Here is a 20390-nt window from a genome sequence, read left to right as displayed (position 1 = left end):
GGCTGTACTGTATATGGTAAAGTGCTAATTTTGTGGTTTGCCACATTGCACATCAGTTCTGAATGGGATAAGAGGATGGTTAGACACACTACTTGACACAGTTACAGCTGGATTACCTTATAACCGCTAAAGTCCTGCTTGTACATCCTGTCTGTGTGTGTGCTTTTCTTCTTTCCATTCCTGAGTGCATATAAATGTTAAAGGTCATATATCACTCACAGGGTTAGTGGCTGTTGTTTAACATCACACGGTAATGAGGTGAGAAACAATCACCCGATCCTTATTTGTCACTTGAGAGCTCGGTGGAGGAGCCTGCTCTAAACCTGAGTCAGTATCTGACCTGGCCTTGTTGTTCTCTATTGTTTCTGCTCTTTGTTCTGCTCTCCACTCATCAGTATTGATTTCGCATGAACCATAACAGTATCTGTATAAGTCCCAGACAATATACTTTAAGACCTGGTGGGTGCCTTGAAATGTTGTGTAGTGTAGTGTTTTGAAATTAGCTGACAAAGTCTATCCTACTTGGTTCCCACACTTTGTTTTTGTGCGTGCTTTGTGCAATATGTTTCACATGAAAGATATGAGGAAAAAGTAGTTAGTTGACTGGTTGAAATGGGAAGCTTAACCATCAGCTTTAGATGCGCGATGAGCCACAGACTGGATCATCTGCTTACCTTTGGGTGTGACACAATGTAAGACATATTTGTGTTTTCAACAAGAGCATGTGAATGTCACCAAATGGGTGGTGCAGAGGGTGTGATTTGTCACCATACTCGCTCAGCTACATGTCACAGATCCTTAATTCAGGCCTTGGCTTCTTGGAGCTGGGTGTACTCGGTGTTTCAGCTGTTCTGTGCGTGCCTGTGTGTTCAAAAGTAACTGGGTGAAAAATTGAGACTATCTGGAGTTGTTATTAAACTCATTTGTTATTGTTTCATAGCCTTGCTGAGACTTTAAAAACAGATTTTCAAACTGTCAGTGAATGCAATGATATACATGCAAAATGCTTATAATGGGTGTGTGTTTGCATGTGTGGGTAGCATGGAATACAAATCAAAACAAAGAGGCTTTCACTGTGTGCCGCCTCTTGATGCAACGTAATGACCTGAATTGTTTCTTTGCCTCTGCTTTTTTGGAGCCTCCCAGGCCTGTTTGGGTCAGTGGGAGTTTTCATGAGTTTATTCCACTTTGAGAAAGAAGTTTCCACAGGGAACACGCAGCTGGATGTATCTTCACTGTATATGGGCACACAAGTCTCTCTGTGTTTGTGTTAATGTCTTTGATTGCAGCTTAATCTGGCTGCTTGGGAAATGGGAGGAAACTTAACTTTGCAAAGTCCTGGCTGGAAATGTGGGAATGAAGGCCTGGGCCAAAGCATCTCCCCTGGGTGTGGTTGTGTGTGGGACTCTGCCTCTTTGGTGCATGTGCATGAGCAGCATTCAGACACCCCGCCCAGGCAAGATGACAAGCTCTTCAAGACCACACTGGGAATGGCAGAAAATCATCAGTCTTAAATGTTCCTACAGTTGTTAAACACTCACAGACCACTTTTTTCCCCTCCTCCTGTGGATCTCTTATTTTCCACTGCAGGCACTTCCCATTTCATTCCTCCTTTCTTACCCCTTGTCCTAAGCTCATTACAGCTACAATCTATGTTGCATATTCTACGTTCTGACCTATCGAATGACAGGATTTACTAAAACAAAACAGATAAACAACTTAAAGGGACTGACTCCTACTTTCTTGCTACAGTACTAAATATTTTTGTTGTTTGGTGCATAAAATGATATAAATTTATTTAGTTATCATGCTAAAAATGTTGTGGCATGGTTATTTAGCAACTAGCATAGATCCATAACAACCCACTTTGTTTTTCCAGCGTTGCATAGAGAGGCTCAATAGAGATGGAAAGGACTGACTAGAAGCGATACATGTACTAATGAGGTGATGAAGTTCTAGGATGTAAACAAAGGAATCTACTTGAGTGGATTTAAGTGAAGGTCCAACATGTTTTAAAAGGTTTGGATTTTCTGCTTATTCAATTTTAACTTGGTGTCTGATGTGCGATGTTGTGTTGAGATATAACAATCACACAGACATAATTGTTAAAGAAGAACCTGTTCGTGGTTAAAAGAGAGAGAAAAAGCCAGAGAAGGCCAAAACATGTTGAGGGCAGATTACTCCACGTGACAGGAGAGGCTCACAAACATGAAATCAATGTGGAATATCAGGAAGGGAGGCTGGAGGAAACAAACACAAAGTTAATTGCATCATTTCATCACCTAACTCCTGCAGCACATCAACATCAAAGAGTGACAGCAGAGTCTGAAGTTTTCTTTTTGGGGATTTTCTGTCAGCGGAGAATGGCTGTTGGTTGAGCTTATTTTGTGATCTGTCTGAACTGCATGCTCAATGATTGTATAGTTTCAGAATCCAGTTTGACAAGGCAGTTAGCTAACATGGAACTTCTCACCCACAATCAAGTAGTCTCAGTCTGTCTGTGTCTGACCCACGTGTACAGACATTTTGGAGACAAGCGAACCTGGCAAAACATTGTTGGGTTGGTGAACTGATGCCAGATGATGGAAAATTAACAAGGATAAATAAGGAATGATTATAACATACCTCGACTTCTACCCTTCTTTCATTTCTCTTTACACAGTAAAGTACTTGTACTTCTGCTTTATGGTAAACATTTAAATCAGTGTTGTTGTTCTTGCCAGTGAGTCACAACACTATGGATATAAGCTAAATTGAATCTCAAAATAAAATCCAATCAGCATTTTGCTGTCTTCCTGTGATTATCTACCCCCGGAGTGCAGAGCGGAGGGCTGCACTGTATGCTGGTGACACTGTAGGCTGCAGCAGCTGAAATGCAGGATAACGCCAGAATGTGGCAGGTGGCTGGATTAATGCACAGCTGGGTTACCGTTTCATGATATTAAGCATGAATATGTCTTGTCACCTCAATGTCACATCCATGAAATCCTCCAAAACTGTGTGTGAAACACCAAATATGATGTTCATATTGATTTATGCTTTGTGTGCATTCTTCTGAGATCATTTGAGAAGGTTGTGCATCTATTAGTGTGATTACTGTAGACGTAATAATACTGGGGTGACAGTCGTGCATTACGCTGCAGGGCGACTGCACTGTCCCTGCCAGAGGGCGATGTGAGTAGATGAATTGCTGATGGGCGGTCTCATGTCTGTGCACAAAGATTCATAAGGTCCTTTGTATTATTCATAATTGAAAGTAGGAGTTCCAGTGTTAGCTATGATGCTGAGCCAGGGAACACTGCATGTACGCATGTTTTGCATATCTAACTTTAAATCTCACTTGCCATTTTCGACCTTTATGTTCACATACACATTTAGACTTAATATATGGCTAGAGTTAATTATATTAAGTTTTATAAGTAATTTTCTGTCTAATAATTACTGAAGCTCAAATACCAGACATCCAGGAAACAATCAACTTTGATTGTCATGTAAACTTAGGACTGTTTGTGGTGAGACATGGAATGAAAGGGTTTCATTCATTTCTTTCAGTCTCTAGTCAGAAGTGGTATTTGGATATAAAGCGTGAGAGAGATGTTTATGTGTGCATATTTAAGGGGGGGGGGAAGCACTTTTGCATGGCTTTAGTGAAGCAGCTTGACGATGCTCTGGGGACGGTGTGTGAGGATGGACTGACAGGGGGAGGACGCCTGTCTCTGACTGACGCACCCTAGTGGAAAGTTCCTTTTGGTGTCTGCTTCCTTCACTCACTGCCAAAGCCAGCCTGACCCGAACCATTTCATTCCTCTGAGTTGTGACCAGACCAGCTGCCGCAGCTCTCTGTGGAGGGAAGTGGATTTAATTCAGTCAGACTCTGGAAGCTGGTCACCAAGCTGGCATCGCCTCTTCTACTTCCTCTTTGTTAAGGAAAGGAAAGCAAAAAACAAAACACAGGAAAATATACTTTCTCTTTTGCCCTCACCCTCTGCCCTCCCTCTCATTTCTCTCTCTCTTACTCTTTTTTTTTTTCACTCTCTCTGTGTGGGAATAGAGCTGTTTGTTCAGTTGGCCCTCATTGACTAAATATATCAATGGGCAAATGGACTCTGGCTTTTTCCCTGTTCCCTGCTCCACTGCCCCGGCTGAGACCTTCAGTGAATGTCAGGACCCACGTCTCAGTTTTAACTCAGTCTACTGTAACAGTTCTGTTTTTCTGAGAGTCAGGGACACTGATTGCTTCACTTTGATGCAAACCAAAGGCAAAAGAGGTGGCTGTCCTAAGCCTAAACCGCACTGCTAAGGCATGCTCATTCTGGGTCGTGGTTATTTGAATTTGGGCTGTTGTTTCCAGCAGTAGTGTGTTTGCAGGGGAGAATCAACCGATTTCACAAAGCGTACAACACACACACACACACCCCACCCCTCTCTAACCTTTCACTTACCTATTTATTATTTAATTAACGATCAGTTTTTCTCACTCGTGGTTTTTTTCTCAGCCTTGTGTGTGCGAACGTTTGCGTGTCGTGACAGAGTGCCTGACCCGGCACCCCACATAAACCCACCCAGCGTCATCGATGAATGCTGTCACACCTCCACTTCCTCTTTCTTTTTTTCTTGTTCTCTCTCTCTCTCACTCACTCTCCCACCACCCACCATCAACGCTGCTGCCACTACCTTGTCTTCCTGTTCCGGATTACTTGTTTTCCTTTTTCTTTCTCTCCATTGTGTGTATATATATATATTTGTAAGGTCTGTATTGCTGTCATGAATTTGGGTAAATGGATGTCGTGGAGAAAGCGTAACTTCTTCAGAAGAAAAGGAAAGCATGAAAGTAGCCCCGATTTAGGTAAGCTTGTCTTGATTAACCTAAAAAGCAGACTAAACACACCAGCATTGATTCTCTTTTTCATACCCGAAGGAGCGTAATTGTGAACGTTACCCATAACTTTGATCAATTGATCGATTCTTTTTCTTTTCCTCCTTGTGATTTTTTTTAGGCAACTTATCTCTTTCTGTCATATTTTAGTCGTGGTGTGCATACTTTTTATTTGTGTGAATGAGATAGTTGAGCATCCCTGGGTTTTATGGCTCCTTATCTAGCCAGTCAGCCATCACACAGCAGAAGACTGCTGATCAGCAGTCGTGTTGTGATTTATCTGCACAATGAAAGAGAGAGCGATGTCTCATTACGTCACATCCAAAATACACTCATACTCTACTGAAAAAGTAACTACACGAAGCTCTGCAAATTGCACTACAGAGCTTGGACCACCTCTTGATAAGGCTGGAGTAAAGACTGCCAACATTTACACATAATTGAGTTAAGCGTTTACATTTCTTTCACTCCAGCTCCTCTGTGTTGTGTTAAAGTTGGTTGTGAATTCCTTTCCAACCTTAGTTCGAGTTGTGTAGACTTCCAGCAAATGCAGATAGGAAAGTTAACGCCTCTGCCCCACCGCATCGCCTACTCCATAATCCTGTGTTGCATCTATGTTTGTGTGCCAATCCTTGTCTGACATGCCGACTTTTGCCTTTGTTTTCCCCAAACTTGCATTCTGTCCCGTCGCATGCTGGAATGATGCCAAACAGCGTTTATCTGTGTTCGCCCCCTATCACACAATGCATCATGACTCCCCACTCTTGGCTTGCCCTGTCCTGTTTCGCTCTGCTCCAACCACTTTCCCTTTCCCTGACAGCGTCCCTGCTTCCCTCCCCTCTCCTTTTTCTCTCTGTTGCTGCATTCTTGGGATCTGTTCTTCCCTCTGTGGTCAAGGAGTGACAGACGCATAGGGGAGACAAGAACAGGGAGGCAGGAATATCGAATTCTTCTTTGCACAGATACTCTTGGACTATCTCCTCCGGCTCTTTACTTGACTTCTGCTGGTTCTTATGTTGAGCGTTGCGGCGGCCTCTGGTAAAAGATGGCTCAGTATGGACTCAGTCTTAGAGGTAGGAACTTTTGACAGGTGTGCGCGCTTGCAGCTAGGTGTGTCGCAGGTGTGGTGGACCTCGGTTTTAAATCGTGCATATTTTTAGTGCTCTTGCAATCTGATCAAGGTGTAGGCAAGATATGGGGTGGCTGGATTAAAAGGAGAGTGTGCCATGAAACGAGAGATTTTGTTTTCTCAAGCAAATTGTCTTTTTTCTGTTTTTCTTCTCTCATGCACTTTGTTAAATGCGCCAAAGATACTGGTGGGGTTTACCAAAGGTTAGTTTTTGGACATTTCTTTTTATTTCTACTGAAAAACTGAACATATCTCTTGCACAAGCATACAAAAATACAAGCTATATTTGGACTGTTGTAAATTGGGCATATGGAGTTAAAACCAGTTTGAGGTCCTTCACATTCCTTCACTGCATTTATTATATTTTTATCTTTCCCTCACTTTTACAAGCAGCACAGGCGATTTACACTGCTCTTGTTAAATCTCTGCCGTGTGTGGGGTGATCCGGCTTGTTGAACAAAATTCGCCACCCTGGCCTGACTTCCCCAAAGCCCCGTGCCCTCTCACCTCACTGTTTCTGCTCAGCCCTAATTACACGCACCTCTGCAGACCACGGGGGTGTTTTGAAGAATGTAAGTGGGGATATGGGTTAATCCATTTGGACGTTATGAGTGTTTTCCTTACAAATTCCCAGATCTTGGCAAGGGTAGAGTGTCAACAAAGCTGTACGGGCTGGGGCAAGCTTAGACAAGTGACCAGTGGGGTGGAGGGGGGGATGCATAGGAAATTATAGGAATTCTATTCATTCCTCTAAACCTACAGATTCAAAGTAATACACGTCTGCCAGCAAACTTTGAGTCAGACTGAGCGGTATCCTTGTATGAGCGTGACTGTTGTAGGATCGTGTGTATTTCCTGTATACGGATTAGTGCCTTTCATTCAACCGTGGGTGGTGCTCTCCTGACAGGACAGTCCGTAGCCAAGGCTCCTTCCAAGCAGCCATCAAGGTGAAGTTCAGCATGTGATGCTTTTTTTGTGAGCTGTATAGCAGCCAAGCCAAGAGCTCAGTTTAATGCTTCACCAATGACCTGAGAAAGGCATGCATTCAGTCTCATTATTTTTGGTGTAGCCACACTCACGCTAGTTGTTTTTTTTCTTTCATTTACCCTTCCAGACACTTCAGCTAATGCAGGAGCTGTATCGTTGGCGTGTTAGCCGTGCTCATTCATCGGTCGAACATGCATTTTAAGCCGTTTGCTGAAACGGCGAACTGGGAAAACCTTGGGCTAAGATTTTAGCTGCTGGGTATGAATTAGTTAGAGGTAACAGCTGCTCACTGGTGTGGCAAACTTTGTAAATATCTCTGTTTGGAAAAGCTCCGAGCTCCCGTGTGTTTACTGTGTGGTGCTGTCGTGGAAACCCTGATGGTTTGTTTGATTTCTCACCTCAGTGCTTTCCACATAGTTTTCCCCGTTTTCTCTACTTTGTGGTCACAGGCTCTCTCCACCTGTGAGAGCGAGGGGGAGACCGGGGCTGTATATTTTATGTGTCTGCTCTTGTGTTCCCAGCTGGCTGCTTTGAGGAACATGTGTGCTTCTGTTAGTTTTTTTTTTCCGTCTTTTTTGCTCCTTGAACATTTATGTTATGCTATGTTTTTCAGGTGTGTTTGTGATTCTTTTTCTCAGGTTTGTCAGCACTGTTTAAACTTTAATGTGCTGTTATCCAGCAGTTTGGGAAATGATTGCAGTTTGGCAGCTTGATGGATCTTGGCCAAATTTCAGGAAAAATGAACTTGTGTTATCACACCAGGTTCAAAGAGTGAACTGATTAGAATTTGTGCATCAAAGGTCACTGACTTCATGAAACATGCTTTGAACATTACTCAAGAATTCCTACTGTAATTGTAACAAAGTTGTTACTCTGGAGAGAAATAGATGTGAACTGTAAAGTGGGTTTGAGTTTTTTAGAATTTATCACCTTGGTTTTAGTCATTCTGCAAACAGGATGAAACACAACACTTTGGTCTTAAGCTGTGGTGTGGGTGCACACCCATGCATACCATGTGTTGAGAGTATGAGTTGGATCACTCTGCTGAACTCGAGATTACTCCTCCTGATGTAATCATTACTTCCTTTTTTGACTCCTGGCAACCCCCCCAAAACAATCACTTGTTTCTCAATACTATATAACAGTATTGTCTGTGCAAAGCATATACAGACTAAGACTGATGTGTTTATGTATGACTCAGTTATCTGACATATGTTGACTGTTTGGCAGGGCTGGAATATTTTTCTCCGTGAAGGAATGTGCATGTAATTCTTGCTTCACTGTGCTTGTGCTGTATATTTACTTCTCCTCATTTGGTTGGTAGAATGTGTCAAAGCAGATTGCATGAATAAGTGAAGTGAAAGTTTCCAAACTGATTAGACGAGGACCTGATAAAAGATACTGAAACAAGAAATACTTGTGTCATATTAATGAACAATGACAAAAATGTTAAAAATAAGCTAATCGGTTTCCATTTTAGAAATTTTAGTGTTTTAATAGTTTAAAAACTATATTTGGATGCGAAATTTAAAAAAGTAGTTTTTTAAGAGCAAACATAAGTGCATAAAAAAGTAATCGTGATAGCACATAAAACGATCTTTAAATAGAACCGAAAATGAGGCTTTGCGCTGTCTTCTTGGAAGGCTTTCCTACATTAGCAGGAAGCATTGGTGTGTTTATGTGCATATTGAAGTGTGTAAGCCTTTAAAGGTGCATGTGGCGGACCATATCAGCATTCTCTGAGCTTTGCTTTGATGCAAAATTTCCTGCTGCAGAAATGCACGTTCTGATGGTGTAGATGTTAATAATTAATGTTAATAATAAATCAGTGCCTCAGGTAAGTGGCTCAGAGTTTTACTGGCATGCAATAAAATATTATAATTTAATATCATAACAATTTATTTATATATTCCTTTCATCTAAATCTGATAAATAATGTTACTAAAGCTTTCAGGTAAATAGGGTCTAGTACACCCCATGCCCCTCTTTTAGACTCACCCCTGCTTGCTGCAGGTATCACTGCAATAGAAAGTGGGACGGCTGCTGTCAGCTTTTAGCAAGCTGCGTGATTTAAACACGATATTTGACTAAGTTACTAGTTCATCTGCCCACATGCACTTCTATTTTAAACTTCTGCGGCTTTTTGTACATTTTTCAGTGTAAAACCAACAGCGGTTGATGGGAGCAGCTACAATGTTTGTTTTTCCTTCACATTGGAGCTTGCTGAACAGGTGGTTTAATTTGATTAAGGACGCTCACTAGCTTTTTCCCATTAAACTTTTTATGGTGATTACAGTTACAAGCGCTGCTGTTTTGGACACTAGAAGAAATGTTTATTCACTCCACTTGAGCTCACAGTCGTGAAAACAGCTCGGCCTCTTTGCTTTTTGCTGTGTGTGTAGACATGCTAAACTAGCCATGCTAAACTACTTAGAGACAGCTGAGCGCTGCAGAGTCATGGGTTAATGAAGCATCGAAGCAAAAATATTTGCATTGTGGTTTTTTCATTCGTTATTCAATTCACTCATGAATCTTTGCAGCCCTAGTAAAAGCTTGATTCATTGATGGATAAAAGGGTCGGTTACTCACTGACAACAAGACAAAGTGCAAAAGAACTTAACTGATGTGTTAAGCAGATTATTTAAAGTGTAGCGAAAAGTCAGTATTGTATATTTATTCTATTTATTCTAGGTCTAGCATGTCTATTCTATGCTATTCTTGGTGTATTGTCAATAAAAAGCACCATGTGTAGACCATAAGTCTTTAATGTTTATGCCTCCATCAATGAAACACTCAGGTTTCTAATACACCCAATCAAAAGCAGGTTTTTAATTCAGCTCCTTAACAGATGCAAGAATTTGTGCTGAATTATTTTTGCCAGTGCTCGTCATATTGGACGTTCGTATCACATCAACTTACAATGAAGTGAAGCTTAAACTTGAAGCCTCCCAACTGATTAGAGCAAACACTTATGGCTCTGGCCCATTTACGTCGAAGTTATATTTTAATTAAACAAAATGAAAATACAATTTTAAATGACCTAAACAAGATGTCATTGCAAGACTTATTGCACAGACTGTACATTACAACACACTGAGTGTGCACGTGTGCTTCGGGGAGACTAGAAGAGTGTAAAAGGAATACTTGTGTCCACAATCAAGCATATTACCTGCCTTACACAAATAGGACTGTAGCTGAATTGTGTATGTGATGCAGTGACTAGCTACAAATTAGAAAACTGGCATCGGTGTGCATGTGTAATGTAAAGCTGTACGCTTGTGCATACTCCCCTTTTTTATTAAATCGCTTTTTCTTGTGTTGCTCATACAAACACACTCTTGAACACACTTTCTCACACATGCAGCCTGCTGCCTACTTTGATCTATCCTGCAGTGAGGCATTCCTGTGCTGCAGCGAGTAGGAGCAGCAGACAGATTGAGGGGGAGCATTGTGTATGAATCGAGTGTATTGTCCTATGAAGATGGTAAGGTAGAGAGCCTAGGAGACCTGAACCCCAAGGGACCCTCTCCCCAGGGGCCTCTATAGGGTGCCAATAAAGCTGTAAGAACAGGAGGCCTGTGCATGGGGCTTTTTATAAAAGGAAAATTGATATTGTGTTGAAAGCATACCTGTCTTTGCTCCTTGTGAGCTATTTTCTCAATGTTCTTGCCAGTGATTCCTCCCCTTTTGGCTGCCTTTCTCTAGTATTTTTGGCCCACTCTGCTTGCCCCCCCCAGCATTGTTTTTGTCTGGTGGTCCACCTATTTTTCTTTCATCCCTTTCCTTGTCTGTTCTCCTTGTCAGAACATGTTTAACCACCTGTAAGTTATCTACTGTAATTGATCATCATCTGTTACTGGGTGCCGTGTTATGGCTCGTGGTCTTTGCCAACCATTTTGTCATTTTGTTTTTCAACATGAAACCTTCTTTGTCTCGTGTATCCTTTTTCTGTCATCATCTTCATTAAACCTTTCCATCAGCTGTCTTCTTTTCTTTAAGAATAATACAAAAAAGGAAAAGAAACCCCAAGTGTTTGTTTTTTTTCCTGCCTCAAATTTATATGGAAGAAGGTTCAACCAACACTCAGGAGGTGTTTGTATAGCAGTCTGTGATTCGATGCACTTTAAAGACAATGACACAAAGATAGCAAAGTTCAAGCATATACCAGTCTAGGCAGCAAGCCTCTTCTGGTTTGGTCCCCACCTCAAAATCTAACCTAGCCAGTTGCCAATTTCCTCATACTCTGACTAGTCCTAGTCTCTAGCTACCTCGTCCTATCCTGTTGCCTTTCTGAAGAAATGGATATTATAAAAATAATGTGCATTTCCTTCATCTGCCCTTACTTATTTGGCCTTTTTCCTGTTTCTTAGGGTCTTTAAGATCTTTTAGATCACTGATTTGGGGAAAGTCACAGCAGAAACCCTCTCTGCTACCACTGTTTATTCAGTCCCGTCACCTGTTCACCTGTTTCACCTCTGCTTCTACTCTACCCTTACCAAGCACTTGTTTTTTATGCAGTTTGTCACCCAGCCAGCCGCTACACAAACACACACACTCTACACATCCCAAACAGAGAAACCAACCAGTGCTGAGGCTGGTGATGTTAACCTTTTGACCTTTTGTTCACTTCATGGTGCTTTGCACAGCTGCTGGTTGAACTGACCCCCACACACATAAGGCACTTTAACAGCTTTCCTAACCTTAGATTACAGTCTGATCAAGACCTCAGGCGGAGTGTTTTGAGGCAGATGTGAATACGTCTTTTTACCCGTTTCCTTGGTTGTTACACTGAAATTGACTGAGAACTCGATGGACTAGTTATTTTAGAGTTTATAGAAACGGCACATTAGAAAGAAGCCTAAGTAAAACTGCAGAACATGGCAGACTCCCTGCATTAATTCACTAATGTAACTGAGGTGTAAAATCGCTGATATATACGAACAAATATTGGGGTCATAACTGAAAAGGTTTATTTTTAGGCCCACAAAACTGAAATAAATTCTCAAGAGAAGTCCAAGGCTTTGTGCGAGGTACTCTGATCCATTACAGGAGCCAGCCATCGCCCTGGCACATCAAAGCAGCTGACCCTCTGCCTGTCACACAATGAGGCCTTATTAGAGAGCCATGTTGGAGAGAATAAAGGAGGCGCAGGAAGGGAGGGAGTCAAGTGGGAAGAGAATGTGAAATATTTGTACAGTTGGATTCAGGGGAACATTATAAATGGACAAGGTTGTGCGCACATGTGTAAAAAGGTTTGTTGGCTTTACTTGTCACACCGTGCACCTGTTGACATTTGGTACGCACGTTTAAAATACCCCTCATTTTGTTCTGGTAATTTTCTGATGTTCCAGCCACATTGATCGGGATGCTTTTAAGTCAAAAAGCCTCAGGCTGTAATTACCATTTACCACATCAGTGTAAGTTAATTTGTGCCGAGATCAAGTCGCTTCCTGAAAAAGCACGTGGAAATGGACATCAGGTTGTAACAATGTTCGCTGCTTCTTTTAAAAGGCTGACTGTACCTGACGTCACTTTTGATCCACCTGTTCATGTTCTTGACAATCAATTCTTCTCTTTTTTTTTCTTTTCCTGCACAGATGAGCATGACGCAGTACAGAAGAAAACATTCACCAAATGGATAAATGCACAATTCTCCAAGGTAATGTGAAACATTAGAGCCAAACATTTTCAAATGGATGTCAAGTACATATAGGAACCTGTGCTTTTTTCCCCCTTATAGTACAAAAAAATATCTTCATCTGCCTAATAATGTTGTAAAATGTTAAATCTGCAGTTATTGAGTCAGCAGAGCATTTGTGTCTTTTTCATACTACGTGACTAAGCACTCAGCAATCCCACTCTGTAAATTTACGTTGTCTGTGTTGCTGTGTGGTTCCTAAACACTTCCTCTTTGCAATAATACCACTTCCAGTTGATCGTGGAATATCTAGGAGAGAAGAAATTTCACAATGAGCTTGTTGTAATGTTGGCTTCCTGTTACAGTACTACACTCAAATGCAGTGAGCTCTTTAAATGACCATTCTTGCACAAACGTTTTAAGAGATAGACTGTATGTATAGGTGCTTGATTTTATACACCGGTGGCAATGAGACTGAAGTTTAACAGGTGTGGCCCAGTACTTTTTTTCCATACAGTGCAGCTGCACAAACTGATGGATGACATCTTTCTTGTGCCAAAGAGACATGAGGGGTACTTCCCACAGTCTGACCTGCATAGACCTGCTCCAGAGTTAGTCTTCTAAACAACTGTTAACCGAATAATTAACTTGAACTTGAGCTGCAGCAACTTATCAGTGAAGTGGGTGTTTAACCTTTTCACTGCCAAGCTGCGTGACTTAATTTGCATCATTAGACTAAAGCTCAGGGGGCACAGTGACCTCAAGACCCATCCATGATACCAGCACTGCCGTATTATTATTTCTATTATTTCTTAAGCTAAAAACTAAAAAAATTAAAAAAGGTTAATGTTAATGTCTTTCAGTTTATGTCAGAGCGCTAATAATCTGTGTGTGTTGTCCTTGTATATATTTTTTATTCTAATAAAACCACAATCAGAGAATGACATTAAATATTTTTGGCTGATTTTTTTTGTAGTTGGTCTACCTGAGGTAATTACTGTCATCACACTGTTTTCTTCTAAATACTTTGAGTTTCACTCTTACACTTGTTTCATTTGGATAGTTTCAGATTTGTTGAATGTGTGTGGCACAATGTGCCAAACTTTCTCTTCTTCTTTCTGCATACCACTGTGACATGTGAGCTTATTCTCAGTGACGCTTGAAGTGTTTGAATTATATGTAAATGTCTGTCTCTCCAAAGCTGCAGCCACACTCAGGGCCTCTTATCACTGGTATTGACTGTTTTAATCCAGTCTTATGATAAATCTAATGCAGAAATTGTGGTGTTTCCAGACAGGGAAGACGGCCATCAAAGACATGTTCACCGATTTGAGAGACGGGAGGAAGCTGCTGGACCTTCTGGAGGGTCTCACTGGCAGTGTCCTGGTGGGTTTTTGTATATGTGCATTAACATTTGTCATTCTTTTTTTTGTCTTTATTTGAATTTGACATTTAAAAAGAAAGTTTGCTGTTTGAACGCATGAAATTTGAGATTTGATTTCAAGGAGGCGTGTTAAAGCCGCAGAAATGCTTATCAAAGGTTTGGCAGTGCATGCAGTCAAATTATAGTAGTGCAGTGTTTTGTTTTGTTTCTTTTCCCCCCTTTCCTCCTCCTCCTCTTAAGTGAAAGTCATGCCAGTACAAGCACATGCACGATGTGATGTAAACACAAAGGTTAAATCTAATGTAAACATCTGAGCCGCTCTGGAGTGCTTGGCTTTTGCTTCCTAAATTAAAACACATATTTTACGCTTATGTTATTTCTTATTTAATTTTGGTAAATACATGTTATGTTATTTGAATTTCTGCAGCTTTCAGCAAACTATCACTTTACTCACCTTAAACCTTATCCAAAAAGAGCTTGGCATAATGGATAAAGAAGTATTATCGGAAAGGAGACTAAAGATATGCATGTCCTCTATGACTGGCTTTGTGCTTGTATATGCAATTTTTATTTTACTGTTTTCTTTTCTTTCTTTTTCTTTTTTTCTGTACCACCCTTCAGCAGCATATCATATTTCTAACACCTGCAGCCGTATTAAGTGCCAACTGTCTTTGTGCCATATATGTTGGCACACACATGTGCACAAAGGCTTTTTCACTGATACCAGAATACTAATTCTATAATTAGGTGCTAATGAGTGGTTGACGTATGTGAAGACTTAAAAGGGATTAGCAGTTGGCAGCCATTCACCGAGCCATTCTTTCCATAAGTTCTTGTGGACGCTGCTGAGAGCGTAATAGCTGTGATAATGTATGGTGTGAAACACTGTGTGGAGTGATGGCATACCTTATCTACATTTAACCCCCAAGCTTTGGCTTGAAGTTGGGGAACAAGTCGTCAAGGTGACTTGTTTCCAAATGAGAATATATTTATTTATTTATTTATTAACCCGCTGAAACTCATTTGAATAAATGAGTTACAGGAAACGAGAGCTAAAACTGTTGACTTGCATGATTTTTAGCCTTGATTGGCTGGTGAACCGTGAACGTGTCAGCTGATTTATGCTGCATTTCCTCTTCCTCAGAGCAAAGAGCGAGGTTCCACCAGAGTGCACTCTCTAAACAACGTCAACAAAGTACTTCAAGTCCTACATCAAAACAATGTGAGTACTTCCTGTTTGGTGGCAAAACTGTTGTGCATTTGTCATTTTCTGCCACGTGCTGTTAAAGACGAGTCTGTTTCATTTCAGCCTCGTAAGATAATCAGAAATAAGGAACTATATTAAACTGTGAAATGATGTCATGTTGTGTTTTGTTGAAGTAGAAACTCCCAAACCCTATGTCCACACTGCACATTTACAGTCATGGTTGCACTGTTTTTGATTCAAACCAGTAACTCTTCCTCTAATTATACAAAACTTCTTATTCTCCTGTGGCCTCTGAATTCATTTCATACACAAGTCATTTTCTTGTGTATTTTTCTTTGTCCTTCTGCCTCCTTCGCTGCTTCATTTCATCATCCCTCCTCCTACTTTCTGTGTACAACAGTTGGTCATAATGCCCTGACCTCAGCAGTGGGAGATAAGGGGCAGGGCAGGCTCATGGGAAGCAGCAGAGACTGAAGTTTGCATGCAAATCCTGCTGCTTTCACTCTTGCAAGAGGCAAAATAAGTGTCAACTGGCCAAAGTTTCCACAAGCCTGAACAGTGGAAACATATTTGAAAACAATTAAAATTTTCCCATGGAAGACACAACTCTGCATTTGGATTTAACCAGTTCATGTCATTATTATTATTATTATTATTTTTTCGGTTGGAGGGTACTTCAGGAGACAATACTGCAAGTTTTGGAGTGGGTGATGACTGTATTTGTGCATGTCTGCTCTGATGCATATGTGAGGCTTTGTTTCATGAGAGATGTGGAGAAGTAATGGTGTGGCAGCATGAGGCTAATTGGTACTAGATAGGTCAGAGGCCAGCTCTGCATAGAACAAGAAAGGACACTTCATAACTTGACCAGACACATGACCTCATGTTCCACTCTGTGACTTGATCCTCTCCACAATATTTATATATAATCAGTTCACACTTGGCCTTAGTTCATATGATCCATGTCTGATGAACCTGCAGACCTCACTTCACCACTGGGAGGCTGTAATCAGGGTGGCATAATCTGCTTTGTGGAGACAGTTGACTGGGTGGAAGTGTTCAGCTATAACACCGATGACTCATTAAGATGTAAAGTAATATTACTCAGCTGCGTAAGAAAACTCGAATGCCATTTCAAAGGAGAGCTCCTCTGGTTTTACTCAGCAAGTGTGTTTACAGGTTCTGCCGAGCGTTACTGAGCATAACAACTCACAGCAAGCTTTTTATGGTCCAACAGATATCTTTGGGAAAGCTGATTAATTTCTTCAAGTCACTCAGTAGAAGTATTAATACCATTTCAGAGCAATAGCTTAAATTTTTAGAATTAATATGTTCTCCATAAGAATACATTTCCATATATTTGAACGTTAATAACCTGCGAGCTCAGAAAGTAGAAATCATAAATGTTTATTTGGTTGCTTGTGATATTTTTAACAACTTGGTCTGTCCTCCTTTCAGGTGGATCTGGTAAACATAGGAGGGACAGATATTGTGGATGGGAACCACAAGCTGACCTTGGGCCTCATCTGGAGTATTATCCTTCATTGGCAGGTAAGCAGGGTGCACGCACACACACATACACACTTCTGTTTGCTAACCCTGGGATCAAAAAAGCAGATGATGGAAAATCAGTATTGATGTTCACACATGCGTGTATGCATGTAAACATGTATATCATCCAGTGCTTTGTGAGTTCGACCTGCTGTAGAAAACGGCTCAAAAGGTTCTTTCATAAGGTTTGAACCTTGTCAGGTTTTTTTTTTTTTTCAACATTTGTTTTTCTTTACTTTCATTATTGTTAGTTAATGTAACAGATGCCACATGCATTTTTTGTCTTTTGTTTGGGTGTTAGACATGGTGTCGGTTTTATTAACTGCATTATTTTTTTATATAACTACAGGAATCCTAGTAGGATTAAAAATAAATGGCTAATTTAATGTGCATAGAGTTATTGAGAAAGAGTTTTTCATTGCTGATGCTCCTATTCAATGTGCCCACCTGCTAATAAGAGAATCAATACAATGATTCTGCTGACTTTCAATAGAAGGAGAAGTGATCTATTCAGCCAGAATATAGAAACTACTGTTTTGAATCAAAATGTGGGCGTACAGGTTTTTGCTCTTCGTTAATCATCCACATTAAAACTCCTCTTTCAATGTACATGTCTCTCTTTAGGTGAAAGACGTCATGAAGGATGTTATGTCCAACTTACAGCAGACCAACAGTGAAAAGCTCTTACTGAGTTGGGTACGACAGTGCACCCGCTCTTACCCGGAAATCAATGTGTTGAATTTCACCACCAGCTGGGTGGATGGCCTAGCTCTAAACGGCATACTTCACCACTTCAGGTGAGGAATATGGGGACGCCCAGCCGGTACTTTACCAATAAGTGTGGATATACTGCTATTACCTGACTGGTACAAACAAAGGAGCATTGGGACCACATTAAGGAAAAAAATATGTAACTGTTCATTTCAAGAATAAAGTAGAAAGAAACACGCAGACTTGGAGGAATTAGCCGGACAGATACTGATGGTCACAGCCTCGTGCAGTAGGGAGGATGTATGTTTTATCACAAGACGCAATAAGATCGCTGATATAGTTGTGTCTCATGTTGTAACTCAACTTCACAAAGCATTTTGTAAAGGGTATAGCAGCTGTGGCAGTTGCCTGACTTGAAATGACAACTTCAATCCCCACATCTCGGCTTTATATTTAAAAATGAACATTATATACATATATAATACTCATCGTAGGTAAAAGGCTGCAAGTCCAGGTCATGTAATTGTGTTTTGTTACATTAAGTTTAAATTATATTGATGACCAATTTTTGCGTGATTGCATTGTTTTCCACACTTGCAAGCATGCAGCAGCCTTCTGTTGTAGTATGTGTTGCTGTGAGGTGAATGTACTGTTGAAGTTGACGTAGTATGGCATGTACCCTTTAAATACAAAGTTGTGAAGAAATCAAGGACATTTTAAAAAAGTTTAGGACCTTTTTTTGTGCATGTATATGAGAGAGAGAGAGAGAGAGAGAGATGCTGTGAGGATACCCAAGCTGTGCATGTGGGTGAAGATCAGGTTGATAGGTCAGCGCCTGCAGGGTGTGTTGACACTGCTTGGCTTGTTCGTTTACGCCTGCCATGTCACTGTTTGCGTGTGTGTGCATGTGTGTGTGCGTAAAAGAAAGAGGGAAAGAATTGTCTGGGGTGTTTCCCCCTTTCTTGTAACCCCTTGTTCTTACTAGTGACATGAACACACACACACATACAGTCCAGTGTTGGTTTAGACCTTGGGCTAGGGTTTAGGTGGATCGCCGCTTAAACACATTCCACACACAACTGGCCTCAATGCACAGATCAGGGAAGACCTTTGCCTATCCACAGGGTTTGTAAATGTTTCAGATATCTATGAGCTAGTTTCTACATTAGGTGTATAGATAGAAAAGCAATGTATTGTCAAAAAAATTAATAAACTCTTTACCCCTGGCAAACAGGAAACAAGAGATTTCATCTGCATCATTCTACTTCAAGTGTTGCTGAACTTCTGACCTTTAAAGCAGATGAAGTTGTGCCACTAGGCTCTTCACTGCTTCTGCACATGTGTGTGGTTTCTGATGTATAATGTAGCCATGATATAAAACTGTCTCTTCTATTGGTGCGGTTCTGTGTGTGACTTCAGGCCAGACGCGTTTAGCTGGGATAAGGTGGTCGCGATGAACCCTGTGCAGAGACTGGACCACGCCTTCACTTTAGCCAAAGACCAGCTGGGTATTGAGAAGCTGCTGGATCCTGAAGGTACTGTTGTTCTGAGCTATTCTGAGCACATTTGTGACTCAAGTAAATATTATAGGAATGTTTTTAGATGTAAGTCTAAGAATTGGCACCTGCATCTGCTTTTTATAGCAGTTGGTTATGGATTGACATAAATTTTACTGTCCAAAATTCCCACATAGTAAAATACAGTCTGCATTCACAAACCTTGCCTTCATGTCCTGCCAGCAGTTGGATAAGCTCAGAGTGAAGAAAGATCTTGATGTTGCTTTGGCTGAACATCTGTAACAAGCTGGACCCTTACTTACTTGCTTGAGCTGTCCAAGTCAGACGCCTGTTTTTATGTCATGACTGAGGAGCAGTCACACCTGACCTGTACTGAAAGCATGTTTAATTAGTACATCTTGTCTTAACATAGCGTTTTGTTTGGCTCTCTCACCTTCCTTCCCATCTAATCTCCTCCTGTCACCCTTAACGGCTATCGCGCCCTATCTTCCACGCTTCTGTTCTGCTCATGCAATTTTCACCTCTGTATCCTCCCCTCTTTCTCTCTCCGCTCTCTCCCTCCTGCCTGTCATGCACAGTTTGTATCTCTGATCTTTCTGCCTTACATCCCTCTCCCTAACGCCGTCTTGCTCTCTTTATCATTCACAGACGTGGCAGTACAAGTACCAGATAAGAAGTCCATCCTCATGTATATAACATCGCTTTTTGCCGTGCTGCCCAAAGACGTGAGCATGGAGGCCATCAAAGAAGTGGAGACCCTCCCACGCAAATATAAAGTGGAGTCCGAAGACTCAGGTCCAGGACTTGGTGCCAAGGTAAAATATAGAGTAGAGCTGTTGTGACGTGTAGGAACAGGAAGGTGCAAGACAAGCTATTAGGTTTAGGGCAGAGGTGTTGGACATGTCAAGTTTGACCTAAAAATCAAAAGAAATTGAGAAAAGTATTTTTCAGAACAAAGTTGAAGTTGGAATTTAGCAAAATATGTCTAAAATTCAGAATTGCACTAGAATCAAAACTAGATTCAGTTTCAGAAACGGTTCTTGGTTTTTTTTAAAAAACTGGGCCCCGCATGCATTTCAGTCAAACAACTTCAATTATGTAGCACCCGTTCACATCAGTGGTCCCTCAAGGCAATTAATATTATTAGGTAGAAGCCCAGCAAATCAACAAATCTCTTTGAGCACTTGGCACAGCGGAGAGTAAAAAAAAGACGCCCTTTTTAAGAGCAAGAACTTTCTGAGTGGCTCAGAGATGGTGGATATCTGTTTGGGGTTCATCTTAATCCATAACTATTTGCTGTGAATGTTCATGTTCATCAGCAGATAATCCAAATAAAGCAAAAGTCAGCATTGCTTTAACTTGATTTGCACTGACTCAGGCTCTTTGTGTT

At 41.0% G+C, this 20390-nt stretch overlaps 1 protein-coding gene across 10 annotated transcripts in view; it reads left to right on the top strand.

Moving 5' to 3' along the window:
• Positions 1-20390, top strand: part of utrn (utrophin) — a 187665-nt gene that overhangs the window by 7965 nt on the left and 159310 nt on the right. For 6 of the 10 annotated variants that reach the window (XM_019345707.2, XM_013274209.3, XM_005454646.4 and 3 more), the window contains exons 1-8: positions 4669-4846; positions 12590-12651; positions 13924-14016; positions 15159-15236; positions 16680-16772; positions 17397-17569; positions 18903-19018; positions 19649-19815. In XM_019345707.2, the coding sequence (XP_019201252.1) occupies positions 4765-4846; positions 12590-12651; positions 13924-14016; positions 15159-15236; positions 16680-16772; positions 17397-17569; positions 18903-19018; positions 19649-19815 (864 nt within the window). In that variant the 5' untranslated portion in view covers positions 4669-4764. Of the gene's footprint in view, positions 1-4662; positions 4847-5930; positions 5950-12589; positions 12652-13923; positions 14017-15158; positions 15237-16679; positions 16773-17396; positions 17570-18902; positions 19019-19648; positions 19816-20390 lie in introns of those variants that run through there. The other 4 variants (XM_025899221.1, XM_005454648.4, XM_019345705.2 and 1 more) reach the window with 4 other exon arrangements.

This window comes from Oreochromis niloticus, linkage group LG15 (genome assembly GCF_001858045.2).
Source record: "Oreochromis niloticus isolate F11D_XX linkage group LG15, O_niloticus_UMD_NMBU, whole genome shotgun sequence".
Classification (NCBI taxonomy): Eukaryota; Metazoa; Chordata; class Actinopteri; order Cichliformes; family Cichlidae; genus Oreochromis; species Oreochromis niloticus.
The sequence above is the reverse complement of the archived record's forward strand: the minus strand, read 5'-3'. Positions and strand labels throughout refer to the sequence as shown.